This window comes from Neopsephotus bourkii, unplaced genomic scaffold (assembly GCF_033783945.1).
Source record: "Neopsephotus bourkii isolate Nb327-2 ecotype Australia unplaced genomic scaffold, CSIRO-AGI_Nbou_v1 NB_1600, whole genome shotgun sequence".
NCBI classification, from domain to species: domain Eukaryota; kingdom Metazoa; phylum Chordata; class Aves; order Psittaciformes; family Psittacidae; genus Neopsephotus; species Neopsephotus bourkii.
The window spans coordinates 1,581,877-1,609,493 of NW_026902076.1; the positions used below are offsets into that span (position 1 = coordinate 1,581,877).

The 27,617-nt window shown below is 45.0% G+C and overlaps 1 protein-coding gene across 1 annotated transcript; it reads left to right on the forward strand.

The window, feature by feature from the left end:
• Window positions 1-2,872: 2,872 nt before the first annotated feature.
• Window positions 2,873-27,617, forward strand: MTMR9 (myotubularin related protein 9). The gene is made up of 11 exons (XM_061372236.1): window positions 2,873-2,951; window positions 3,449-3,638; window positions 6,483-6,591; window positions 8,244-8,369; window positions 16,326-16,499; window positions 18,073-18,290; window positions 19,111-19,272; window positions 21,713-21,854; window positions 22,451-22,671; window positions 24,962-25,113; window positions 25,812-27,617. The coding sequence occupies exons 2-11, from the start codon at window positions 3,454-3,456 to the stop codon at window positions 25,961-25,963; spliced, it is 1,641 nt and encodes a 546-aa protein (XP_061228220.1). The 5' UTR covers window positions 2,873-2,951; window positions 3,449-3,453; the 3' UTR covers window positions 25,964-27,617.

Consider the following 27,617-nt stretch of genomic DNA (forward strand, 5'->3'; position numbering starts at 1 on the left):
AGAGTCCAGACAGTGTCTCCTAAGAGGTTCAGTGTGGTTAATACCCGTAAGTTGATGGCAAGGGAGCTGTATGGAGACTCCAGGCAACTCTCCTGACGATATCCTAAAGCACCAGCCTTCCCTATGCAATCTCAGATGGATGTCCACCACCACTGTGCATGGTGAGGGGCAGTGAAACAGCTTTTTATCTTCAGCCAGGATGAAACACAAAGATGAGCAGCACTTTAACAGTCCTGCTCATGCCCCAAAGGTGTGAGTTTATATTTAGTTCTGGGTTCATAGCAAAGGCTTCCCAGTCTGAATGGCAAAATGCAGAGAGTCCTGTGCTGCTTCCAGGATATCCCAACACTGAAGTGAAAGCAGCAATGTAGAATTGTTTTTATTGTAAGTTACATATGGGACTCCCATGCCCTGGTAGCTCCAGACCTAGGGGATACCCCTCTTCTCCTTTGGAGGGGTTGATGATACGGATCAGTGCAAGCTGCTGTAAGGGGGGAATTAATCTTCCTTATTATGAATCTTTGCATGTATCTGTGAGAATAAAATGTCATTAATTAGACTTTCAAATCACTCCCAGATATTGAAATCACCTAAACTGCCAGCATTAATAAGACATAAAAGTAACAACTTAGACAAGCTCCAAATGAACTCACCGCCAGAGGTGAGTATCATAATTCAGGTCACTGTACCCAAACACCTATTCAACCCTTCTCTTGTGCAATTGCCTAGAACAGGATGTCATGAAAAGCAGCCTCTTTGCATCTGCACAGATAGTTCCAGGCTGTTTCCATCATGCAGGGACTGAACAATCTTGAACTTGCACCATCAAAACAATCATGGGCAGGACGGTACCAAACAGCTATTCATCTCCTCCAGAAAGAGCCCTAAAAATGTCCGATGACCTGATTTTCATGCTTTGTTCTTCTTCAGACATAAAGCAGATGGAGGATAAGGAATCAGTTTCTCCAGGTGAGCAAGACCTGGGGTTCTGCATCAGAGCCCACATCTGCCTCCTGGTGTAGTGTCCCCTTTTGGGAGGTAGCCACGGCCAGCGCAGCTGACAGAGCCCCTCTTCAGGACATGTCTGGTATTTGCTGTCAGCATGAAGAGTCTTTCATCTTCTCACCACTGCTTGTAAGTTTGATTTTGCTCAAAGCACAGGGATTTGCAGGCAGCCCTTCAGAGACTCACCAACACTCTCAGGGTAAATGCTTCATTTCAGTGTTACAGCTTTGAATTTAGTTTTTAATCTTGCTAACTTACTGGTTTAGGGGAAACCCCCTGCTAGTGAGCCACAGAGTTTAGGTTGGAAGGGACCTTAAATCTCATCCAGTTCCAACCCCTGCCACGGGCAGGGACACCTTCCACTAGACCAGGTAGCTCCAAGCCCTGTCCAACCTGGCCTTGAACTCTGCCAGGGATGGGGCAGCCACAGCTTCTCTGCACAACCTGTGCCAGGGCCTCAGCACCCTCACAGGGAAGAACTTCTGCCTAAGAGCTCATCTCAGTCTCCCCTCTGTCAGGTTAAAGCCATTCCCCCTTGTCCTGTCCCTGCAGGCCCCTGTCAAAAGCCGCTCCCCAGCTTTCTTGTTGCCCCCTTTATGCACTGGAAGCTGCTCTAAGGTCTCCCCTTAAGGAGCCTTCCCTTCTCCAGGCTGGACACACACAGCTATCTCAGCCTGTCTCCATAGTAGGAGTGCTCCAGCCCTCAGAGCATCTTTGTAGCCCTATGCCAGGGTCTGTTCTCTGGACCCCAACTTAGCCTGGCCACGTGAGCTGCTCTCTGGCATTGCCTAGGTCAGTACTGCCTGCTGCAGACCACATCCCTGCCTGCACCTCTGCCAACAAATTCAGTGTGGACACTGCAGTTTCGGCTGTGCCCAAGCTCTGTGGCTTTCCTGACGGGGATGTACTTTACAGTGATAACCCAGGGAAAAGCTCTCGAGCTTATACTGGTTCTCTGCCTCCTCACCCTACCTGTGAGGTGTTGGCAGTGTCACAAGGGAAGTTCAGGTTAGATGTTAGGAAGAAAGAAGTTCTTCCTGTGAGGGTGCTGAGGTGCTGGCACAGGGTGCCCAGAGAAGCTGTGGCTGCCCCATCCCTGGCAGTGTTCAAGGCCAGGCTGGACAGGGCTTGGAGCAACCTGGTCTGGTGGAAGGTGTCCCTGCCCATGTCCCATTTTAAAGAGCTGCTTCCCAGCCGGGCAGATCCCAGCCTGTGCTGCACTCCTGGGTTGTGCTTACCCAGGTGCAAGACCTGACACAGTGGTCACTGGGATCCTCGTTGCGCTGCTGGGCCTCCTCTGGGAGCGGGGCTGCCGCCTTTCTCCCGCTGCTGTCTATAAACGGTAGAACCCTGGTGATGCCCACATGGAGGGTGCTCTGCGGGCATCCCTGCAGAGCGGGGGGCAGCCAGCTTGAGTGGAACACCGCCCCTGCCCGGTGCTCCTGGAGGAGAGCCGCCTGTGCTGCTGAGGGCATTCACAACAAGCGGGGGGGGGGCGGTAGGTCTGAATCTGGGACCTGTTCTATGAGCAAGAGAGGAGCCGCGGCAGGCACCTCTGCACAGGCCGCGCGTCGTTCCAGGCAGGTTCTGCCGACTGCCTTCGTGTGCAGCCACTGTCACCGGAGTGCTTCAGCGACAGAAACACCCCGGCTCTGCGCCCCTACCCAACCCTTGCCTGCACCAGCCCCGACTCTTCTCCTCTGCCCGCCCCCTCCCTCCGCCTGCGCTGCCCCCTCCCTACTGCCCGCCCCGGCCCCGCCCCTACCGCCCCGCCCATTCCTCTAGCCCCCGCCCCCTCTCCGGTTCCCCATCCCCATTGGCTCCCCTCCGATGAGGCCCCAGCCCCGCCTCCGGCCCCGCTCCTCCCCAAACGCCCGGTGATCCCTCGGAACGGTTGCGGTGGTGCCGCGGGGCGCGCCGGGCTTTCAGCGGCAGCGCCCTTTCCGGTAAGACAGGCGGGCCCCGGCGGAGGGTGGGGATTGGCCTCGGTGCATCACGTGAGCCCTCAACTTCCGGCGGCGGCCCGTGGTCTTCCGGGCTGTGCTGCTGAGGGAGCTCGGCGGGGCGCGGGGAGGCTCTGGGGCTGCCCTCCCGCCTCGGCCTGCCCGCAGGCTGTCCTGCCGCTGCCTTCCGGGCACCGAGCGGCTGCGGGACCCCACAGCCCCCGCTCTCGGTCCGGCACTCCGCCGCCCACGGGGAAAGTGGCCCTGTGAGGGCGCCGGCCTCCTCCGAGCGGGCTCGGAGCTGTCCCTCGCTCCGCGTTTCCTTCTCCCCGCAGCGTTTCCCCACCCTGGGAGATGGGATCGCTCTGCGCGTTATGCCGGTGCTTGCCCGCGGTGGCATAGCGCTGCGCCGTGCCCCTGTTCTCCCTCCTGCTCCTGTGCGTGTTGCTGGGGTTACCCCCATTCTCCCCAGCACGTTTTTGTCGCTTACCGTTTGCCAGCAAGCATGGAGTTCGCGGAGCTGATCAAGACCCCCCGAGCGGACAACGTGGTCTTGCACCGCCCGTTCTACCTGGCGGTGGAGGGGACTCTGTGTTTGACTGGCCATCACCTCATCTTTTCTTCGCGGCGTCATGATAACGCCGAGGAGCTGTGGCTGTTGCACTCCAACATTGATTCTATCGAAAAAAGGTATGACTGCTCGTTTCCCTGCCTGATCGTTTTGTGTCTTGGGGCTGAAAAGTGGTTGTCAGGACTGGCTTGCACATTGGCTGTCTCAAATCGAGGTTTAGAGAGAAAAAAGGACGATCAGAGCCCAGGCCAGAATACTGGCATGGGCAGTTAATTAATTCTTATTTTGGGGTATTGTTGCTTGACAGTGTTTTTTGGTCACAGTCAGAATTTTTATGCTTAAACACCTTTGTCAGCAGTTCTCTGTGTTAATTGCTTAGTGGATTTCATCAGTAGATCTTGAAACACTTGATAGAAGATGCATCTTTACCACTGTTCAACGGAGGTGGAAGCTGAGGCACTGATGAAGTGATTTCCTTGGGTCACTCACCACAGCTGATGGCTGAAGTGGACTCCAGACTTTCCCAGCCTGAGATTAGTCTCCTGCTGCTCAACAGCATCATCCCCTTCTCCAACTGCTCATGGAAATCAGTAATGTTTGAACAGCATATTCCTAATGGGAACAGTGTGGGAGAGCTGAGTTGTAGCTGCAGCACTCTACATCCCCTTTTGTTGCAGGCACTTATGGATTAATCTTACCAACACTTCTGCCTGCTCTACATGTACTGTTGCCCCATTGTGCTTATGTTGTTGAGTAGCAGTCCCACCCTGCCTGGTCGTTGGCTTTGCTTCCTTGTCTTGGTCCTTTTTTAAGTTTCATAGAATCCCAGAATGGCTTGAGTTGGAAGAGACCTCATCCAGTTCCAAGCCCCTGCCGTGGGCAGGGACACCTTCCACTAGACCAGGTTGCTCCAAGCCCCATCCAGCCTAGCCTTGAACACTGCCAGGGAAAGGGACAAGTCAAGCAGCATCAATTAAAAATATCAGGTTGCCTCAGAATCTGAGAATGGGTGAAGTACTGGGTGCTGATTAAATTTATTCCAGTGTTCCTGATATCTCTGTGCGTTTCTGAGAAATACTGCATCTTGGCCTGAGGGTGGAGAGAAACAGAGCGGTGGAAGCCTTGGGAAATCTGTTCCTGTCTAGTGCTGCTCAGTCATCAGTGTGGTTTGGCCTCATCCTCCTTCCTCGTGATAATAAACCAGCTGTAGCTGTTTTGAAAATTAATATGGCCAAGCTTTTCTTTTATTTTTATTTTTGTATGAGGTTAGTTAACAGTAGTAATGTGAGTTAATACCAAATAAGCAGATAACACTTGTAAGTTATGGTGAGGGAGCAGCACACTGCTAGCTCAGTATGTGATTTATAACAGGATTAGCTATGCCTGCAGATGCTCACAGCCTTTATTACCAGCCCTGGTTTCTAGAAGGTTTCTAGAGTAGACATCTCCCTCCTTGAGCGGAGCATTGTGTGTAACCGAAATGAAGTTTCCTATATAAAAGGATTAGAATATGTTCTTGGTGCTGAGGAGGGTAGAATAACAAGACTCTTAAACTAATAAAGGTTGTAGAATGGTCCAGTTTGGCACTACTTCAGGTTATTAGTGATGTTGTGCCAGATTCATAAAAATACCTTCTCCCTTTCACATTATGAGTGTCTTTTGTACAAAACAGTGTTTTCCCTGATTATCAGATGGTCATCAAACTGCTTCTTAAATGTTTGTAGGTTTTTAAACAAATATGACTTGTATGGTTTATTAGGGACTGGAGCAGTCTAGTGATTTCCTATAGTGGTTTTGCTTGAAGAAAACACAGCCCTGTTGGTGTGTTGTAGCTTCGCTGTCTTATTTCCTTGGAGATGTGTTAAACAGCGCTGAAGCAAGGGCAAGCCATGTACAGACTGGCTCTCCTAGAGCTGCAGAACCCTTCTGTCAAAAGGCCTGTAGTTCTTCCTTCAGCACTACCCAAATTATAGTTGGTTCTGCATGTTAACCTTTGCCTGCACAGGACAGGTAATAACCTTTCAGCTGTAATAACAATTCCAAAATAAATTACAGGCATCTTCTGTAGTACAGGTGAAGCAACCCAAAGCTTAGCAACAGGTCTCTTGGAGCGTGCACAGCCCTGCCTTTCCCTGTGCTGAGGGTCAGGCCACAAAGGACGAAACGTTGTCCTTCAGGTCTTGGCTGCTTTTGCCTCTTGCATCACCCTGGCTGCTGCAAGCACTGCTGTGATGTCTGTGAGACTCTGGTCCTTTTCCTCAATTCACTGCTTTATGGTCTAAAAGCTACATCTTTCCTGCAAATGCTGGTAGCTAGTTAATGTAAACAAAACACTGATGCACGGGCATCATCCTTTCTGGTTTGTAAGGAAGACTGGTGAGAGCATCTGTAAGCTGTGTTTGCTCTGTAACATAAAGCTTTTTCTGGGTTAACTTGTTTTGTAACCAGCAGTGATAAGACCTTAAGGTCTCTGAGGTCTCCATAGTACTGCAGGTATCAGAAATCAGATTTTCTTGTTAAAGACATCAGAGTGTAATGTAGCCAGACTGAAATGTTACCTTGAACATTAAACTCGGATGTTTTTAGCAATCCGCAGAGTTTCAGTGCATTACTTTAATGAAACTGGAAACTGCCAGCTGAAGCTTACAGTACTACCAGAAAATAACTGAATACACCTTTTCTCTTTCATCTTTTAAAGAAAAGCTGGTAGAAAAACCTGTCTCATAATACTTACATTTCCACTCACTGCTGCATCGAAGGATGGAGTTTCCCCCCCTCAAAAAAACTTGCAAATACCAAATAAAGAGTTGGTTTTGTTTATTTTTTGAAAGATTATATTGCAGGCAAATTAGTACTAATGGAGTTTTGTCTTGTAGACACATGTTGTAGGAAGAGCTGTAATACCTCGTCTTACCTTAGATGATCCTGTTCTCAAGAGGTGCTTTCTTTGTGTCTTGCTATAGGTTTGTGGGCTCATTGGGTACCATCGTGATAAAGTGCAAAGATCTGCGGATTATTCAGCTGGATATACCTGGAATGGAGGAGTGTTTGAACATTGCAAGCTCTATTGAGGTAAGAATTCATAATATTAAGTAACACCTGGGTTCTGAGATCCTGGTCTGACCTCAACCTTAACAGTGTAGCACAGGCTGGAGAGGCTCCAGAGAAGGGCCACAAGCATTTGGCAGCTGTATGAGGAAAGGCTGAGAGAGCTGAGCTTGTTCAGCATGGAGAAAAGAAGGCTCAGGGGAGACCTTCTCCCCATATTCCAGTATTTGAAAGGTGGCTACAAGGAAGATGGAGACTCCTTTTTACAAGGAGTCACATGGAAGAGATGAAGGGTGATGGATGAGGAGATTCCGCTTGGACAAAAGAGGACAATTTTTCATAATAGGAACAGTCAACCACTGGAATAATCTCCCCAGGTGGACTGTCCAACCCTGGACATATCTAAGATCCAGCTTGACAGTGTGCTGGGCCATCTTGTCTACCTCATCCTTTGCCGAGAAAGGTTGGACCAGGTGATCGCTGAGATTTCTTCCAACACTGAATTCTGTTGTCATAGTTTAAGCCCAGCTGGCAACTAAGTACCACACAGCCATTCACTCACTTTCTGCCCAATGCCCAGTGGGATGGGGAGCAGAATCAAAAAAAGATAAAATCCATGGTTTGAGATAATAAAAGTTTAATAATTGAATAGAAATAAAATATAATAATAGGAAATATAAAAAGGAATAAACAAATGATGCGCAGTACAATTGCTCATCACCTGCTGATCGATGCCCAGCTCATTCCTGAGCAGTGATTGGCCCCTTCCAGCCAACTCTCCCCATTCTCTAAATTGAGCATGATGCTCTGTGGTATGGAATGTTCTTTTGGCTAGTTTGGGTCAGGTGTCCTGTCTCTGCTCCCATCAAGTTTCTTGTGGTCCTCCTCAGTGGCAGAGCATGGGAGACTGAAAAGTCCTTGATCAGGGTAAGTGCTACCAAGCAAAAACTGTGTTATCAGCGTTATTCCCAGACTAAAGCCAAAACATGGCACTGCACCAGCTACTAGGAAGAAAATTAACTCTATCCCAGCTGAAACCAGGACATCTGTGATTCTATAAACTTTTTTTTTTCCGGGTAGGAAGGTTTTTACTGATGTTTTGGAAGCAAAATGAGAAAACAGCACAAAATACGCTATAGAAAAACAGTCCCCCCAAAAGCCCCAACCCTACTTTTCTTGATCAAATATTTTGCTGTAACATTTGGTAAAATGAAGCTCAACTTTATTATGTTGGAGCGTGAGGATGCAAACTCAAATCAGACCAGTTGAGTTTCATGTGTCTCAATGTTAAGTGACTTCCTGAGTTTAAGCTATGATTATTTAAGTAATCAGGTAAATATCATGTAGGATGTGTCTCATACTTGTTCAGTGTACATCTTTCTCATCCTTTGGGGTGTTGTTACATAGTGAAGCCTACAGAAATTATATCCTGTACAGACCTCCAATTGCAGTTAGATTGTTATAACCGGCTTTTGTTTGTGCTACTGAGTTTTATGTGTTTTAAAGTACCTTGCTGGTAATTTAATAACTCGAGCTTAATGGCTGTATGCTTTTGGGTGTCTTAAGTTTGCATCACTGATATTAGAGGAAAATACTCTTTGATGTATGGGGTTTTTTTTAAATACGATAGCAGATTGAATGAATTAAGTAGCTGTTTATTTCTCTTCCCTGCACAGGCACTTTCCACCCTGGACTCTGTCACTCTCATGTATCCCTTCTTCTACCGGCCCATGTTTGAAATCATTGAAGATGGCTGGCGCTCTTTTCTGCCTGACCAAGAATTTGAGCTGCTCAGCTCAGTAGTAAGTTGGATCTTAAGGGTGTGTGTAGGCACTAGGATATGCTTGTGCAAGCAGTGTGTGAAGTTTTTCACCCAGTAGTGCCTAAACTGGAAATCCTGGATGTTAAAAACAGCTATCTGGTGTCTGGGCGAGATGTGTGTTATTCAAATACTCTGTAAACAGCAGACGCTTCTGTTTATGTACTAAATATTCCTATTTAGCACTTGTGTTTCACCTTGTACAAATGGAGTTTTGAGGCCTATTTTAAAGTTCCAACCTTCATGTCCTCCCAGGTAAATGTTTTTGTCCTTTGGAGATGGCCCTCCTTATTGTGAGAACAAATCTAAGACCTCTGGCCTGGGTTTGTTGTACTTAGCTTTCATCCCACTCCGCTTCAGATGTAATCTTTGTCAACCCCTTAGTTGATATGAGGCTGTTCTTAAAAAAATCACTAAGGATCTCTTGGCTTTCTAGGAAGATGCCTAATTTGAAACACTCTCAGCTCTGCTTCGTGCTGGGGAAATACTGGGAGGGTTTAGACAGCAGGAAATTTCCAGTCCTGTTCTTCCAGGTGCTGTAAGCAGTTGTTGGTATTACTTTGGTACCTGTAGGGTATGAATTGTTCTTGTGGCATTGCCTGTTACATCTGTTATTCAGACTTTCCTTCTAGGATGCTGAATTTGGTGTAATGGGAACTGAGTCGGTGTAGGAGCCAGTCTGCTTCAGTAGCGCTCTGGGTTAGCATCTTTGTGTTCCAGGTCTTTGTTTCACATTAAATATGTGCACTTGCTGCATCATCTTAGGTTTCTGAGACCACATCCATTAGTACAGCACCAAAGAACATTGATTTTCCTTTTCTTTCATCTGCAGCCCAGCTTGTCTGCAGCATTTATCATTTCCTGTTTATGACTAATAACTGAGTAATATGATTAGCTTGACCAGATTCATATGACAAGATCACTAGAAAATTAAAGGAATTAAGAGATGTTTCTATTTTTGGCTTATAATCAGAGTGCTCTCACATGGCCTATCTTCACCTGCTGTCAAAAGACGTTCAAACTGACCTGTTAAAATAGCTAGCACCACAGTTTACCAGTGCTAGCATGGCTTAAAAATGCATGGGTACCTTATTTGTAAATGTCTTGGCTTTCTGGACATACACTCCTTGGAAGGCTTGCATTTAAAAACCCAGTTACTCTATAGCTCTACATTTCAAGGGCAATAATTTTAAAATATGTATGTCTAATGGATATTGGTTAATTCCTGGCTTTTAACCCAAACTTCACATGTAACTCCCTTTTTAACGAAATGGTGACAACAGCCATCATAGAATGGTTTGGGTTGGAAGGGACCTTAAAGCTCATCCAATTCCAACCCCCTGCCACAGGAAGGGACACCTCCCACTAGAGCAGGTTGGTCAAAGCCTTGTCAAACCTGGCCTTGAACACTGCCAGGGATGGGGCATGTTCACAGTATCACAGTATCACAGTATCACAGTATGTTAGAGATTGGAAGGGACCTCAAAAGATCATCTAGTCCAATCCCCCTGCCGGAGCAGGAACACCTAGATAAGGTTACACAGGAACGTGTAATGTTCAAATGATTTATGTTTCCTGAACAACAGATAAATGTGTTGTTGACCAAATATTTCTTCTTCTGTAATTAAATTGTCATATGTGACAAGCTAGAACAAGCAAATGGTTGATTTATCCTTTTTCTCCCATAAGTCAGATGAGTAGAATACAGAAGGTTACTTCCCTCTCCATTAAATCATCCATCTGGATGTGTTATTCCTTACCTTCCCCAATATGGTAATAACTTGTTAAAAACTGCATTTCAGCCACACTGCAGCTGTAGTAATGTATTCATTCCAATTTGTGTGCTACAGAAGAGTTGTTTTTAAACTGACACATTCTATAACGGCAAAGTAAAACTATAAAAATTAAAAAAAAAAGTTCAGTAGTACATTAGAAATCAGACAATATATTATGTTGTTATAATTTATTATTATAATTTATATGTTTATCTCTTGTGTTACCTAAAGGGAGCTTACAAGAAAGCTCGAGAGGGACCTATTATAAGAGTAAGTAGTGATAGATAAAGAGGAATGGCTTTAATCTGACAGAGGGGAGATTTAGGTGAACTGCTTTTTGGGTAAATCCAACATATCAACAGAGGCGTTCAGCTGAGAATTAAGTCATATTAAGAAACTGGCTCAATGCTGTACTAAATGTCACAGCAAAACTCCACCGAGCATGCAGGCTCCAAGTTACTGTACTGTGAGACGAGACTTTAATGAAACTACAGACAAATACATGAATGGAGTAAAAGATGCATGGGATAGTTCATGTTTGCTCATCCAGCTTTATATTGCCTTGTGTTTTTCTTGAGGCACTGGGTAGCACATCAGATCTGGATTCATTATAGGTATGTCAGCTCTTCCTGGACAGTTCAGTTCAGCTGTGCTCTACTGCACTGCAGCTTCTTATTTGTCTCTTATAAGACAAGCATTAACCTTTGCTTGCCTCTGTGGTTGTTTCCTGTCCATGCACAATCTGTTGCTAACAGGTCTTGTTGCCTTCTGCCTGTTCCTTGAAAATAGCTTCTCTCATTTCTGTTCTGCAGGATGCTTCAAGGTCTCTTCTTTCCCAACTCTTCTTTTAAGGCTTACTAGTAGAGCTTGAATTGTTTCACACTGTTTTGTGGAAAATGACGTCTCCTAGCAACTTCAGCTTTTAGAAGGAAGGATAACTGTTGTTTTAGCCTTTCAGTGACGTTTGAAAATCTATATATCTAAACAAGTACTAGGACAAGAAAAGCAGAAACGTAAGAGTTAATTTTGCACTGCGTTTAAGAAAATACTTGAGGCTACTTTCTTTTTTAATTGAAGCCCTCTCTCCTTTCTACTCTGCCCCAATTCTTTGCTGCTTCCAGCCTTAACTGGAATTAACTTTTTCTGATCCTGTAAAGTACAGATTTCTTTCTGGGAGAAGTGTTAACTGTGTGCTTAGAGTTTCCCACAGCATACTGGTGATATCTGAAGATGAGGTCCACCTCTTCTGCTTCACTGCAGTCCTTACTGCTTTGCATATCTGCATCTACTGCATGTAGCTGGATTGCTATTGCCTTGCTCTTCCAGTTGGTGATGGCAATTTTTGCTTTCAAGTTGCAAGACAAACCCCGAAGCAAAAGCCAAGAAGAGACTTGGACTATAAGGCTTTACTATCATCTGATGTGTGTTGTAGTGTATTTTAGTAGTCTGAAGCTGGCAAGGTTAACTGGGTCTCTGCAAAAGTAGCTGTGATACAGAAGATAAATGGTGCTGATTGTTGCTGTGCTTTTCCTCCTTCCTACGTAACAGTAAACTATCCCTGGGTGACATAACAGTCATCTGTCCTGTAGTTATAAATGGTGAGGAGGGGAGGTTATGGGCAGAGTTAAATTACCAAAGTGGGAATAAATCGGGATAATACTCTTCCATTCACAGAATGGTTTGGGTTGGAAGGGATCTTAAAGATCATCCAGTTCCAACCCCCTCCCACAGGCAGGGACACCTTCCACTAGACCAGGTTGATCCAAGCCCCGTCCAGCCTGGCCTTGAACACTGCCAGGGATGGGGCAGCCGCAGCTTCTCTGGGCAACCTGTGCCAGGGCCTCACCACCCTCACAGGAAAGAACTTCTTCCTTGTATTTAACCTGAATCTCCCCTCTGTTAGGTCAAAGCTGTTCCCCCTTGTTCTGTCCCTACAGGCCCTTGTCAAAAGACCCTCTCCAGATTTCTTTTTGGCCCCTTTTAAGCACTGGAAGCTGCTCTGAGGTCTCCCTGGATCTTTCTTTTCTCTGGGCAGAACAACCCCATCTCTCTCCATAGCAGAGGTGCTCCAGTCCTCTTACTATCTTAATGGCCTCCTCTGAACCCACTCCAACAGGTCCATGTCCCTCTTGTGTTGAGGGCTCTGGAGCTGAATGCAGGACTGCAGGTAGGGTCTCGCAAGAATTTCTTCTTATGCTAGTCATATCGTTGGCTGCCAGTGTCTCAAAAAGCATACCACGGAGTTGTGATTTTTGCCTTCTCTACCTCCTGTGTAGCAGTGAGGTATTTACCAGTTCTATATCCATGCATATTTTTTGCATTGTAAAAAAATTGCACACCATTGTATGAAATTTTCTGTTATTTAACATAAACACCCTAAAAAGCTAAAAAAAATATTACTGGGGAATTAAAAGTATGAGCTTTTAATGTAGGACCAGTTGGCCTCCCTTATGTGATCCAGAACTACTTTCATCTCCAGCTGTGACATGATTGCCAAAGGCAATTTAACTTTGCATCTGGGAGAACCTCTGCTTTTTATAAAACATAGATGTTCAGGGAAGCTGTTTTGAGTCTTTTGAATAATTAAATAAACTTACAACAGGGACAATGCAAAACTGCCTAGATAGGCTCCTGAACAGAGGTAGCAACATATGTTCTGGCTGGATGGCCGCACACAAAGAGTTGTGGTCAATGGCTCAATGTCTGGCTGGAGATCAGTAACGAGTGGTGTCCCTCAGGGATTGGTGTTGGGATTGGTCTTGTTCAACATCTCTGTCGCTGACATGGACAGTGGGATTGAGTGCGCCCTCAGCAAGTTTGCCAATGACACCAAGCTGTGTGGTTCGGTTGATACACTGGAGGGAAGGAATGCCATCCAGACGGACCTTGACACGCTTGTGAGGTGGGCTGATGCCAACCTCATGAAGTTTAACCATGACAAGTGCAAGGGCATACACCTGGGTTGGAGTAATCCCAGGCACAGCTACAGGCTGGGCAGAGAAGAGATTCAGAGCAGCCCTGTGGAGAAGGACTTGGGGGTGCTGGTTGATGAGAAAATGAACATGAGCCAGCTTCAATGTGTGCTTGCAGCCAGAAAGCCAACTGTATCCTGGGCTGCATCAAAAGGAGTGTGACCAGCAGGTCGAAGGAGGTGATCCTGCCCCTTTACTCTGCTCTCGTGAGACCTCACCTGGAGTATTGTGTGCAGTTCTGGTGTCCTCAACATAAAAAGGGCATGGATCTGTTGGAACAAGTCCAGAGGAGGGCCACGAGGATGATCAGGGGACTGGAGCACCTCCCATATGAAGATAGGCTGAGAAAGTTGGGGCTGTTTAGCCTGGAGAAGAGAAGGCTGCGTGAAGACCTCATAGCAGCCTTCCAGTATCTGAAGGGGGCCTATAGGGATGCTGGGGATGGACTCTTCATTAGGGACTGTAGTGGTAGGACAAGGGGTAACGGGTTAAAACTTAAACAGGGGAAGTTTAGATTGGATATAAGGAAGAAATTCTTTCCTTTAAGGGTGGTGAGGCATTGGAATGGGTTGCCCAGGGAGGTTGTGAATGCTCCATCCCTGGCAGTGTTCAAAGCCAGGTTGGACAGAGCCTTGCATGACATGGTTTAGTGGGAGGAGCGCATGGCAAGGGGCATGGAACTAGATGATCTTAAGGTCCTTTCCAACCCTAACAATTCTATGATTCTGTGTTTCTTGATGACTGTAATGCACGCAGTGTGTGCCTTTCTGAGTATCTTTTTCTTAGACTGATGGCAAAAGGTACACTTTTGCTATCTCCTATGCCACACTTCCCATGTTTTGCATCTACTGATGATGAAAGTGTTGTGAATCGGTTCAGCTTGTCTGTCTGATGGAAGGACTTTGCCAGCAGACCTTTCCAAATTGATCCTGGTTCTCCCATGGGCCAGTGACCAAGTCATATTTATACAACTAGGTACCAGTTAGGAGCTGTAAGGCAAGATGTTGTAAGCCTCTAGAAGAAAGGAAGGGGGAAGATACACGTATTTGTGATCAAGCTATGTAATTAATGCCTACTAAACCAACCTTCCCAAATTCATGTGGGGTTTTGTGTATTCTGTTACTTCATAATTTAACTGTTGCGCTCTTCTCTTACTTCCTGTGATATCTGCTTTATCCTACGTTTTTTGTCTACCTGAAGTTTTCTTTGAACAGAACTGAGTAGAGTTTTTTATGACAACTGAGGTATCTGCCTGCTGCAGTGGCATGTAAATGTTTTCTGGTCTGTACCAAAACACTTCAGCTGAGGAGCGAGTTAAGGTCTCGTTTACTCTGTCACACTTGTGTCATTTTAAAGCACAGGAACTAAGAGGAAAATAACTGAACTGCATTGAAAATAGCTGCCTGTTCCCTTTTCAAAAGATTTTTATGTTTTCTTTAAGCTTCATTGTTCTGGAGCTTTTATAGGTAAATTAGACTGCTATTCTGATGCTACTTCTAAGAATTTAATGCTGCTGTTAAAATCAAAGCATGCTGTAGAGGCTTCTGGGTCATTCTCCTCACCAAAGCTTCTGCTAGCAGGTTCTGTTTGCCTTAAGAAATACCTGATAAGGATGCACTGACTCAAGGACCATGAGCTAAGTTCACTGCCAAACTTTAAGCAAGGTTTTGCTCTGTGATATGCTCCTCTGGGAAAAATATATGCTTGTGGCCATCTGATGTACTTGAACGATGTCCTTAATGCAGGAGACAGTGGTGTGGTACCAGCCCAGAAGCAGCAAGCCTTCCACGAAGGCTGGGCCTGTCTGAGGATGCAAGTTAGGGGAGCTCTTCCAGCCTGTACTTCAGTAAGTGGGGACTCATATCAGTGAGGCTACTAACTGACCTCTGGTTTTGCCTGAGATGGGGCGAAGTCTTGTGTCTGACCTTGGGTATCAAGTAGCCCAAGTTCTCACACCAAGTGCTTCTGAGGGTGCAGGGTGCCAATATTCACTTCTTTCATGAGTGTTTGACTATTGGAAATAGAAAAATTATACAGGAGTTTATGATGACACCTTTGTGCTTAGATGCTGTGCTTGGTACCAGGAGGTGCATTTGGATGAAGAGCCATTATGCTTTACTTAAAGCAGAGCCCATAGAAGGAAGCCAAGCTAGGAATGTTAAACTGAAATTTTAAACTCTAGAGCTGCTTCACTCGTCTGGAATTGTTGGACATTCTTGCCTTTTTTGGCTATCTTTGTCTTTTGGGTAGTGTTGCCAACTCTGCTTTCAGCACAGGTAGAGGTTTGAGCCCATGTTACCCCAATCTAAATCTGCTGATGTGGCAATACATTTCTGTTCTGGGTTCTCTGAGAGACAGACATACTGTGTTCTTAATTCCTATGAGATCGAAGCTATCTGCAAATGCAGTTATGTTGTAGTGTGTACTGCAGACATGCTGCCTGCTGTGTCTGAAAGAATTAAAAGCCACAGTCACACATTTCTGACCAGGTGGAGTTACTCTGTGCTGTTTGTTGAGGAGGTGGATAAACCAGATGGGGAATGAGCCACTGTTCAACAAGTCCTGCACCTCAAGGAGCAGAGCCACCTGATAACTTCTTCCACTGCTTTTGGGCTTCATCTGCACACTGGGTAATGAGCTTCTGGGAGCTGCTGCAACAAGCCGACGTGGTTGCAGGCAGCATCAAGAAGTATGGGGAAAAATAATCACTCAACAGACCTATAAATTGATACTAAAAGGATTAGGCAGGAATATACCTTCTAAAATCTGTAATACGGCATCTGAGAGATAGGGGATGAGTGCACCGCAAAGACTGGGTGGGCTTCTTTGTTCTTGAACAGCTTCTCTGCCAGGTTTTTTGTTGGAGACAGGACAATCTAGGTGTTCCTGCTCCGGCAGGGGGATTGGACTAGATGATCTTTTGAGGTTCCTTCCAATCTCTAACATACTGTGATACTGTGATAATGGTGCTGGGTTTGATCTGACCGGTTAGGGTGGTTATGGTATTACAGGGGATCCAGGTTCTTGCATGAACAAACATGGTTATGCCAGTAGTGACAATTGAGCTTTCATCCGTGGTGCAAGTGGAATAGATAGTTGATAAAACTCTGAACATGGAAGGTCCTGTTCCCTAGGATGTTATGCTGTAATAACATTTGTGACCCAAAGCCTGTATGTTCTGATTTCTTTCAGACAGATGAATGGCGTCTAAGCTGCATCAATAAGGATTTCTCTGTCTGTCCATCCTACCCTCCGGTTGTCATTGTCCCCAAATCCATCGATGATGAAGCGCTTTGGAAAGTTGCCATGTTCCGCCATGGCAGTCGCTTCCCGGTCCTCAGCTATTACCATAAGAAGAATGGGATGGTAAGCTGCATTTGAGTAATGGTTCTACCAGGAGGAAGTATGTGAATCTCATTGTTTAATGAAAACAAACTTACCCTCTAGACTTAATATAGTTCATGAGATGTTCACTTGATTTATTTTCCAAGTTACTAGGTGCTTGCAGTGAAACTGGTTCTGAGTGATGGAATGAGTAATCTCCATCTTAGTAATAGCTCTTAATCCACTTGCTTATGGAGCGTATGTGGCATGAGCTTGCTCACAGCAGTAAGAGCAAGAAGAGACTTGTAAAGCTACTGCTGACACCCTTACTTGCTTTGTCTGCCAAGAGGCTTCATGCTGAAAGGATGGCAGAAACCACATTGTCCTGTCGCAGGGTGGTGGGCTGTCTCCTTCGTAATAGTCATGATGACAGCAAGCGTGCCCAGAGCCAGCCCCGCTTCTGCTGTGTATCTGTCTAAGGAGTGATCAGTACAATCTGTTCCTGAGCCTGTCAGTATAACATGTTTCAGGAGTAGCAAACTCTTGTTGTTGCACAGACTTCACCACCTTCTGACAAGCCAAAATGTAATCGAGTGTCTGATACGCTATAATTAGGAAAAGCACTTTATGAAATTGTTGAGTAATTCTGTGTATCTTTTGCTGAGGTAACCAGTTCTGAGGATGTTAGGATGTCCAGCCTGCGGCTTACAAACTTGATCCAGGCTTCTGAGTCAAATACTCTAATGTCTTCTCTCCTCCTGTTGCCAAGATTGTAAAGTTCTGAATTAGAAGACATCTAGTCTGACCTAGCAGTACCTTTGTGCTTTTATTGCTTTACTTTAAAATCAGCCTCTCACCAATTTCGTAAGTTGTGCTTTCTGCTTTTTCTCAGCCTGACTGAAAACCATTAAAGGAAGATTTATTCCATTATCTCTCTAGATTGTGTACTTTTCAAGTTATGAGGAATATAATAGAATTTGGCTAGAAGTGCTTGAACCTGTGACAGTAGTGCTTCCGTCCCTGCAAAGGTTGCGCTTAAAAGAACTGAAGGATTCAGGGCAAGGGAGAACAGCAACTCTAGGAAGAGCTAGAGGGATGTTTCTGTGCAGCAGTCAGTGCAGATCATGGTGTTCACTTGTCTGTGTCCAGTCATGGTAGGTTGAACTTGAAGCAGACGGAAGCAGGAGGTGCAGTGGGGTGAGAGCTGCACTTGCTGGTGCAACTCCACAGAGAAGCGCTGGACATCCAGGAGGACCCCACTTGGATTTTACCTCTGAACTGATGGAGGAAGCTTTTTTTAAGGTTGATCTATCTCACTCCTATAAACATTGTTACAATGGCCTGAGTTTTAAAGGAAAACAGGAGCATGCTGTATGAATTTCAGCAGCGACCTTCTCTAGGGCTGTTGTCCATGCCTGGAATGGAGACTTGGTGAGGTATTTCATCAGTTTGCAGTCTACATTTAGAGCCCCCTAAGAAATCCTCTGGTGGAGGGGTGCTCTTTGTATAGTGAGCTTAAATCTCTATTTTTGGCTTGGAGCCCAATTGATCAATTTCTTTCAGTCTTAAGTCTCTCCATTTCCAGTGCCTGATTCACGGTTCTTTGTCTCTGCAGGTCATGATGCGAAGTAGCCAGCCTCTTACAGGTACGAATGGGAGACGGTGTAAAGAAGATGAGAAGCTTATTAATGCCACCCTACGGCCTGGCAAACGCGGCTACATCATTGATACCAGGTCCCTGAATGTTGCCCAGCAGGCCAGGGCCAAAGGAGGGGGCTTTGAACAAGAAGCGCACTATCCCCAGTGGAGGAGGATTCACAAATGTATTGAGAGGTGGGTGAAATCACACGGTCTTGGCTTTGTAGGGTTATATTGGCAGATTCATGCTAGCTCCATAAAGTATTTGCTTCTGTAAGAAGTAGCTCTGAATCCTGGTTCCTGTCAACAGGGTCGTGTTAGGTTTTTTTTGCAAAATCAGGGTATGTGGATGATTAAAGTATTTGGCTTCAGAAAGCTGTGTTTGGTTTCTTGTTCTGATCAGCCTGATGCAGGTTTCAGACATTAGGCAATTTCCTTGTGCCATCTCTTTCTCTGACCGTCTGCAGCTGCACTCCAGCCTTCCTGTGTTTCACTTTGCATTAGTGCACAGGAATGAGCAAGTACCTTGTAAGAAAACTTCTGCAGGTGAGGATTTGTTCTGTGGCAGTCACCTTCCTCTTATCCAGTAATTTTCTCTGGATGTCTAGTTTTGTTTAGTCGTTTTGGGACAAGGTACTAAGTTAAATAGACTTTTAGTCTGACCTCATTCAACTGCTGTTAAGCCTTAGTTCTAGTGAATCCTTCTACACAGTCATGCATTAATATTACTGGAGCTGTTGGAAGGCCCTAGTGTTGTAATGCCTTATGAAACAATATGTTCTGAAAGGTAAGAGGCTGCTTCTGTCCAAAGAGTAGTGTTCTGCTGGCAGCTAGCCACAGTGTGGCATTACCAGCAGGAGCATGTTTGCTGACTGAGGAGATGTGACTTCTATGTAGGGTCAATTTGAAATACCCGTATAAAATCATAGTGCTTTATTTAGAGATCAGTTAAGCACATTGTCCTGATTGCTATGTTACTGCTTACATTTTCAGTAATATTTTGCTTTTCCCAAAGGTTTAACATTCTGCAGGAAAGCCTCATCAAACTTGTGGAAGCTTGTAATGACCAGTCGCACAACATGGACCGATGGCTCAGTAAACTGGAAGCATCCAACTGGCTGACTCACATCAAGGAGATACTAACTGCAGCTTGCCTAGCTGCTCAGTGTATTGATAGGTAAATCTTCAGAAAGCCTTGAGTTTCTCATTCACTCAATACAGATTGCTTGTTAAATACCCCTGTTTCCACTTTAAATATTAGTGATGACCACCATGAACTGCCTTGTACCCATGCAAGATACTGTTTCGTCACGATTAAGGAATGTTCCTCCAGTAAATCCTGCTTGCATTTTTAGAAGTATAAGCCTGAGGGAGGAAATCTTGACTAAACATATGAATATAGATAATCGAGTTAACGAGTGTTCCTAATGTCTGATGCAACCAGTCTAATTTAGTTAGTTCTATGGAAGGTTTTGATTAGAATGTGCCCATCTGAAATGCTGTTTGGTAGCCTAGTAAAGTGAGAACACAGAGGGTTTGTTTTTTTAAAGTAATCCGGTTTTAGCTGAAAGTTTCCAATACCTGACTTCTGGAGATGAAAACATTGGTGTTTCCTATCTAAGCAATCCTGTTCATCCTTTGTAAGTGCTTTTGACTTGACGTTTCATTAATAAATACTGCTGACTTGGCTGTCTTGTCTTCAGACCACAGGCTGGAGAGCAAGAGCTGTCGGGTGTCAGGGTTTCTAAGACCAAATGTAGGGCTCTAAATGTTGATTTCTTTGTGGCTCTGAGGGGAAAGCCCTTTTCAAAATACAGGGAAAACTTAGCTTTTCGTACCAGCTAGGGAGTGTGCTATATGGATACACAAATAGGCTGAAAAGTATCGTTAATGCAGTCCTGCTGTTTTACCAATAAAATAGGAGCTGCTGTGCTTTTTAAAAGCACTGACAGTGCCTGTTTAGTTATTGACCCTGTCAGAAAAGGGTTGCTCTTGATCAATTTTATCTGTAATTCTTTCATGCATGTGTGTAATGGAAGTTGTGTATAAGGAGAAAGACTGGTGATGAACTTATCTGGTTTCTTTGGGCAGTGGACAATTTCATCATTTTTGTTAACCTCAGTTTTGCTTTTTCTGTTTACCTGGAGCTATGGCAGGCCAGGTCAGCACTGGTGCCTGGCCTGCCTCTCTCAGAGCCTCGAGATCATAGCTGAGCTGACAAGGATGGGTCATTCATATTTGCTGCAGGGAGGGAATGACCGGGACAAATCTTGCAGTATCTTAAAGGTGCAAAGCCTGAAAGATGAAAGGTGAAAACAGTGTTATTCTGGTGTGCCCCACTTTGAGGAGAGCATAGGCTTGCAGTTAGCCTTTGCAATTGTGCTTGGCTGCTAAGCAGCCTCTCTGTCTGCCACCGCCTGGAAAAGGAGATAAATTATATCTGAAGATTATCTATACCTTAAAGGCACTGGGTTTGTTTTAGACATAGGACTATAGACAAAGATGTTGCAATGCTAAGGTATAGATTCTTAGGGTTTTCACTTCAAAAAGCAAGTAATACCTGCAGGGTTACTTGCTTGGTATAAAGATCTTTCTTACCCATGCTTTGTTGCATACGCTGGATCTCTGCACAAAAACAAATACAATCTGCAATTAATTTCCTTTCTAGATGTAAGGATATTTGTGGAACTGAGATATTGGGTCAAGGTTTGGGAAGAGTAAGAAGGATGAAAGGCGTTTAATGCAGTTCTTCCTTCTGGAACATACAGATGAGATTCTGATATTGTATCCAAATACAGCCTAGGATAGAGAAGAGGGGAGGAAATCGGTTGTCCTGGATAGTCCCCACTGTAGGGAGTGATGGAATGTGGGGCCCTAGCAGTGCACAAAACCTTCCTGCCCCAAACTGTCTTAGCTCCTTTTGCTCTTCACATTGTTCTGCTTCACTTGCACTGGCTAGTGAACCTTTGGCCTTGCCTCTTCGACAAGCTTTCTTGCTCAGCAAACTTAACTCAGCTGCCTTTCTGGAGGCCAGACTCTGCCTTTTCTTTGTTTCTTTTTCCTGATCTTTGTTATTGGTTTATTTTTGTTTCAGTAAAACCTATTTGAGACCCAAATGCAATTAAGATTTGAGCAAGGATCTCATAGTATTGTTTTGCACCTGGGGGATATGTCTTCATTGCAATGCTTATGGGAATATTTCAGAGTACTTAGCAAAACAGTAAGTGACATGGGCAAATTCTGAGATGCATTTCCATGCTATAACTCAAGGGGTTACCAATTCAAAAGTGAGAACTGCAGAAGAGATTTGCTGTGCATCTTCTGTCAGCATGGCAAAGGGTCTCGATTTCCAGGATGCTTAGCAAGAAACTAAGACTTAAGTGATCCAGAGCTCTGGTTAGTTTTGGCGAAGATCTTGAGTGGAGAAGGTGGTACAGTTCCATGTAGGGCAGGGAGTAAGCTTATGGGAAGGAAGACTGGGTAAAGAGCCAGCAAAACCTCAGCATTGTCAGGGTAGCAGCACTGGTGTCTGTGGGATGTAATGTCACCCATTGGCATGCATACGTCCTTGGAATGTGATGGGCTCACTCATTTTTTCCCATTTTTTTCCTTCTCAGGGAAGGTGCGTCAGTACTAGTCCATGGGACTGAAGGAACTGATTCGACACTCCAGGTAACTTCTTTGGCACAGATTATCTTGGATCCAAGATGCAGAACCATACGTGGCTTTGAATCTCTTGTTGTAAGGGAGTGGCTGCAGGTAAGACATGCCTATGGACAAAAGGCAATCTATTCCAGTGACAGTTGTATTGAGAAATAGCTTGAGAGGCAGCAGACAGGTTGGGCCTTGTTGCAGCCTTGCTAAGTGTGAATGGCTCTTTGTCCTAAGAGCAACATCATTAACTGCGTCATTTGCACCTTTATGGGGCTGCTGCCTCTCATGATGATTTGGTTTGGGGGAGCTGCCTGTTCTGCATGCTTAGGGTGAACAGCTCTTTAGAAAACACTGTTCAGACTAAACCACAAAGCCTTAGTACTCGGTGTACAAAGAAACTAAAAGACTCCTTGTGCTTTTGCAGCTAATATTCTCAGCCTGGTGCTTTGAACCTACACCGGTTTGTTCTTGGTAAACTTCTCTGATCAAATACAGGGCTCTTTACATAGCCTGAAACAGGCAGCAAAGTTGGTCATGGTTGCTAGCAGACTGTTATGGAATGCTTGATGAAATTACCATTGTAGAAAAGAGTAGTAGTATTAGTAGTACAGTTGCATGGACAGAACTAGCTTTAAAGTTTTTTTGCTACATGTGCTCACGTCCCACTACTTTGTGATGCTTTCTCTGATTCTTACCTACAGGCTGGTCACCCTTTTCAGCAGCGCTGTGCCCAATCAGCCTATTCAAATAGCAAGCAGAAATGGGAGGCCCCAGTGTTTCTTCTCTTTTTGGACTGTGTGTGGCAAATCCTTCGTCAGTTCCCTTGCTCTTTTGAATTCAATGAACGGTTCCTCATTATGCTCTTTGAACATGCTTATGCTTCACAGTTTGGGACTTTCCTGGGAAACAACGAAAATGAAAGGTTGGTAAGGATGCTTGCTTTGAAACCCTTAAATATTGGGCTGTATTGGACAAACCCAGAAAAGTTTCTTAGTTTGAAAAAGTGTGAGGGTGCTTGTGCAGTCTCCCTTAGCACAGGTGAGCTTCTTGTGTTGCAGTTACGTAGTCTGATGCAGTATTAGAGAGCTTGTTCCTCTTACAAGTGTTTCAGTGTGACTAAAGAAATCTGAGGCTCAGTGTCTTCCTGGAAACCAGTAATGAGTGGTGTCCCTCAGGGGCTGTTGTTGGGACTAATCCTATTGAACATCTTTGTTGCTGACAAGGACAGTGGGATTACACAGTAGCACACACAGTATGTTAGAGATTGGAAGGGACCTCAAAAGATCATCTAGTCCAATCCCCCTGCCGGAGCAGGAATGATTGAGTGAACCCTCTGCAAGTTTGCCGATGACACCAAGCTGTGTGGTTTGGTTGATACGCTGGAGGGAAGGAATGCCATCCAGAGGCACCTTGACATGCTTGTGAGGTGGGCTGATGCCAACCTAATGAAGTTTAACCATGCCAAGTGCAAGGTCCTACACCTGGGTCAGAGCAATCCCAGGCACAGCTACAGGTTGGGTGGAGAAGAGATTCAGAGCAGCCCTGTGGAGAAGGACTTGGGGATGTTGGTTAATGAGAAAATGAGCCAGCTTCAGTGTGCACTTGCAGCCCAGAAAGCCAACCGTATCCTGGGCTGCATCAAAAGGAGCGTGACCAGCAGGTCAAAGGAGGTGATCCTGCCCCTTTACTCTGCTGTCGTGAGACCTCACCTGGAGTATTGTGTGCAGTTCTGGTGTCCTCAACATAAAAAGGACATGGAACTGTTGGAACAAGTCCGGAGGAGGGCCACGAGGATGATCAGGGGACTGGAGCACCTCCTCTATGAAGATAGGCTGAGAAAGTTGGGGCTGTTCAGCCTGGAGAAGAGAAGGCTGCGTTGGAGATCTCATAGCAGCCTTCCAGTATCTGAAGGGGGCATACAGGGATGCTGGGGATGGACTCTTCATTAGGGACTGTAGTCCTAATAGATAGGGCAAGGGGTAATGGGTTAAAACTTAAACAGGGGAAGTTTAGATTGGATATAAGGAAGAAATTCTTTCCTTTAAGGGTGGTGAGGCACTGGAATGGGTTGCCCAGGGAAGTGGTAAATGCTCCGTCCCTGACGCTGTTCAAGGCCAGGTTGGACAGAGCCTTGGGTGACATGATCTAGGGTGAGGGATCCGTGCCCATGGCGGGGGGGGTTGGAACTTGATGATCTTAAGGTCCTTTCCAACCCTAACTATTCTATGACTCTATGTTTCTATGGTCTGAAGACCATGTTCTATGGGACTGAAGACCACTGAATGAGTAGAAGGGAAAAACAGAACTAATATTACAGATACGGAAGGCAATTTAAAACTCCCTATCAACCTCTCTGCCCTTAAAATAATCTTTGCTGAGAAGAGACTCTTCTCCCTTCTGCAGGGCTGCTGATCCAAGTTAGACTTGAAGCTAGTAAGATGAAATTTGAGAGTATAGAATGTTACATGTAATAACCTGCCTGTCACATCTGAACATGTCAGCCTGTGATGACAGAAAATGTTTGAAGTCTGATGTTAAGCTTGTGCTGTCTGGAGCATTCACAGGGATGGTGAATCTCCTGCCTGGTGGCAGTTCAATTTGCTAGCGTAAGCAGAATGAGGTCTGCCAGAATCTTGAGTATTAGAGACCCCTGCGTAACCTTCTGGAGATGGTTTGACCAAGGGAAGCAGCGCTGCTCTGTGCTCTGATGTTTTCTGCCACCAGAGGGACCTCCTCAGACGTGCCCATTGCACAATTCCAGCAGTAACACTGCTTTAATGTACTCAGAATTGCACTACCATCCTTCCCTGATGCAGACCTATCACATCCCCCAGCTCTGTGGTTGAACACAGGAGTGTTCATCCTGTGGTTGAACAGAAGAATGCAACCCCTTTCCAAACATGGCAGTTGAACCACTCTGGGGAGGTGACTGTTTCTTCATCTGGACAGAAGGCAGCTGACTTCCACCTAGCTTATAAATGTTTTTTCCCTATCCTTTTCTTCAAAACTAATTGTAATTTGCCAGGTTGAGTAAACTGTTTTAGGTTTACACCCTGTGCCATGTTGGTGAGAGGTATTGAAGGGATAACCCTGAATTGTCAGGGCTAGTAGAACATGGAAAAGCTTGAGGCCTTCTAGGTCATTGGGGTTCTGACAAGATGAGTCTTTACAGTACAGAAGTGAAAACTAACTTGTTCCTGTGGGTTTGTTAGGTCTAAACTGAAGCTGCCACAAAAGACTATGTCCCTGTGGTCCTGGGTGAACAGTTCTGAAGAGCTGATAAAATTCCAGAATCCTCTTTTTGAGGCCAACAGCCTTGTCATCTGGCCCTCTGTTGCCCCACAGAGCCTGCAGCTCTGGGAAGGTAAGCCAGGCTGGCTTTTTCTATTACAGGCAAATATATATTTTGTGGCTACTTGTAAAGCTTTTTAAGGGTTTTTTCCTGTTGTCTCTGCTCTGTGTGTAGTCTGTCTCAAGTGATGGAGGTCTTTGAAATCTGTTCCAAAGTAGTTTTGGCATGTGCCATCCCCAGAGGCATGATGCTTTTTCCTGTTGAGGTTTGGTACATGCTACTCTTTGCCAGGGAACCTTACAAGTACCATTTTACAGTACAGTATTTCTGCAGTACCTAATCCACAGATGTTCTGCAGACCTCATGCTTTTGTTCTGTATCAACCAAGACTTTCCTTTCTTTGTTACTGGCCATGTTGGCCAGGATAATCTATGTGCAGTGGGTTCCCTGCTGTAGAAACTTCCTTCATCCCAGGCACAGAGAAACAAGCAGGCTGTCATGGCAGGGTGGAACCTGAATATGGATTGGTCTGATCAATATATGAGGAAAAAGGGAATGAAATAACCTCTTTTTTTTTCCTTTATTAAGCTTGCTTAATAGAATGGTGAACTTGGGGAGTATTTCTTGGTCAGTATTTCTGAATGCTGTTTGGAGGGAAGGGTAAAATGCATAAACTGTATGAACATTACTTGAGAGCTGATGGAATATGAATAATGATTCTTCCTTGTAACAGGGAAACCTTCTGACTTGTGGTGTCTCTGGACTTTCAGGTGTCTTTCTTCGGTGGAACAGGCCTTCCAAGTTCTTGGATGAAGCCCAGGAAGAAATGATCAACATCATAAAATACAACAAGCAACTTCAGGCAAAGGTTAATGCATTGAGGAGGCAGATAGCAGAGATGGGAACAGATGATAGGATGTAGGAGAACCTGTGAGCTGGCAGGGCTTTGCCTCAGGTCTTTCCTTTCCAGTCCCCTTTATGTTAAAGACTAAACATGGAAAGTGCATGTATTGCAGAGCCCTCTGGGTACAGCTGACCCTCAGTCCTCCCACTGCTGAAACCTCCACTTCACACTATGTACCTCTCTGCTTTTTGGGAGGGCATTTTGTTTTGTTTACAGCAGACATACATGACTGGGCACAGCATCCTCCTCTCTTGACAGCTTTTGTGTCTCGATGTTGTGTACGGTGTCAGCAGAAGCTGGAACTCTTACCTCCAAGCAACTGTGGATGACCAGGATGGGCCAAGAGATGGGATGTTTCAGATTTATTTTGGACTTATTCTGGTCTTGTTGAACTCTCTAAACACTCAGCAGGATGAAAATACAAAGTTATGTGTAGATAGGTAAAGGCGTTTTGTCTGGAAGCACCTTTTCTCCAAGAGTAAGTAAGGCAGCTTAGTTCTTTAGTTTCCTTGAAAAACTAGAGAATGGTACAATCTATCTACAGGTTCTACCAGTCTATATGATACCCTCGGTAGCCTTCACATCTAACACTTGGGGTTTTTGTGTTGGTATTGGCTCGGGAGCAGTAAGTTGAATACCAAACCAGAGTGAGAAGTTTCAGTGCAATACAAAATTGAAGTAGGGATTCTGCTGCTAATGTTTAAGCCATGACCTTCAGGTAGAATTGTCTGGCATGTATGAATGTCTAAGGAATAACAAACTTCTTTATTCTACCTGGAAAGCAAAAGGGTTAAGTAGTTGGCAGAGGTGTTCACTTGCAAGACAGTGGCTCAGAGTTGTCCTTTTAACTAGAATCAAGCTGCCTTCTTGAAACTTTGAACTGCACTGACTGGTTTTCTACACTTGAACAGCTTCTCAGCATTGCTGGGGTGCAAGAGCAGGGCTTAACCTGCAGCTCAGCAAAACACTTTTGCTCCACCTGGTGTGCTTTTTCCTTCATGCTCTTGCAATACATTTTATGAAACATCAAAAGCAGAAGTCAGAAGTTAAGGTGATCTGGCACACCAGGTAGCTGCTGCAGAAGAAAGGGCCATCACTACAAAAATGCTAATGATTCAGATCATTTGTAGCTGCTAAAACTGCTTGAAGACTTTAGGGATAAGCTTTTTTGCCAAGTAACTGTATTTTGTAGCTGGTCTTTGTGGTTCTGTGACTGAAGTCTGCTTTTATAAAATCAGAGGTTTTGCTAGATAGTTTTTTCCCTTAAGAAAATAATACAGGTAAGAGGGGATCTGAAATATTAACTCACCTAGGCTTTTGTTCAGCTTGATTCCATTGGTAGCTGTACATGACTGCGAAGACTTGAATTAACGAAAGTGCACATGGGACTGTCTAAAAGGGCACTTGCTGTTAGCCTGTTCTACTGAAATGAATGGAGCTGCATCAGGTCAGCATTGATCTCTTTGGAAACTGTTGAGCTTCTGTGACAGTTTAATCTGCTTTTGGAATGAAGCCGCCTTTATTTAAAAGCCACTTCATATAAAGATAGATATACGTGAGAATGCAGCATCTTTAGCTGGCGTAGAAGTATCTGGAGAGTAATTGCAAAAGTCATGTAACCACTAAATATATTCTAAGACAAGTTCTATAACCAAGAAGCTATGTAAAGTTA

Bases quoted from the DNA above. Each gene is read 5' to 3' on its own strand.
- MTMR9 (XM_061372236.1), top strand. From the start codon at position 3,454: ATGGAGTTCGCGGAGCTGATCAAGACCCCCCGAGCGGACAACGTGGTC. The intron at 21,855-22,450 runs GTAAGACATGCC...TCTTACCTACAG, and splicing joins TTGTAAGGGAGTGGCTGCAG to GCTGGTCACCCTTTTCAGCA. The intron at 25,114-25,811 runs GTAAGCCAGGCT...CTGGACTTTCAG, and splicing joins GAGCCTGCAGCTCTGGGAAG to GTGTCTTTCTTCGGTGGAAC.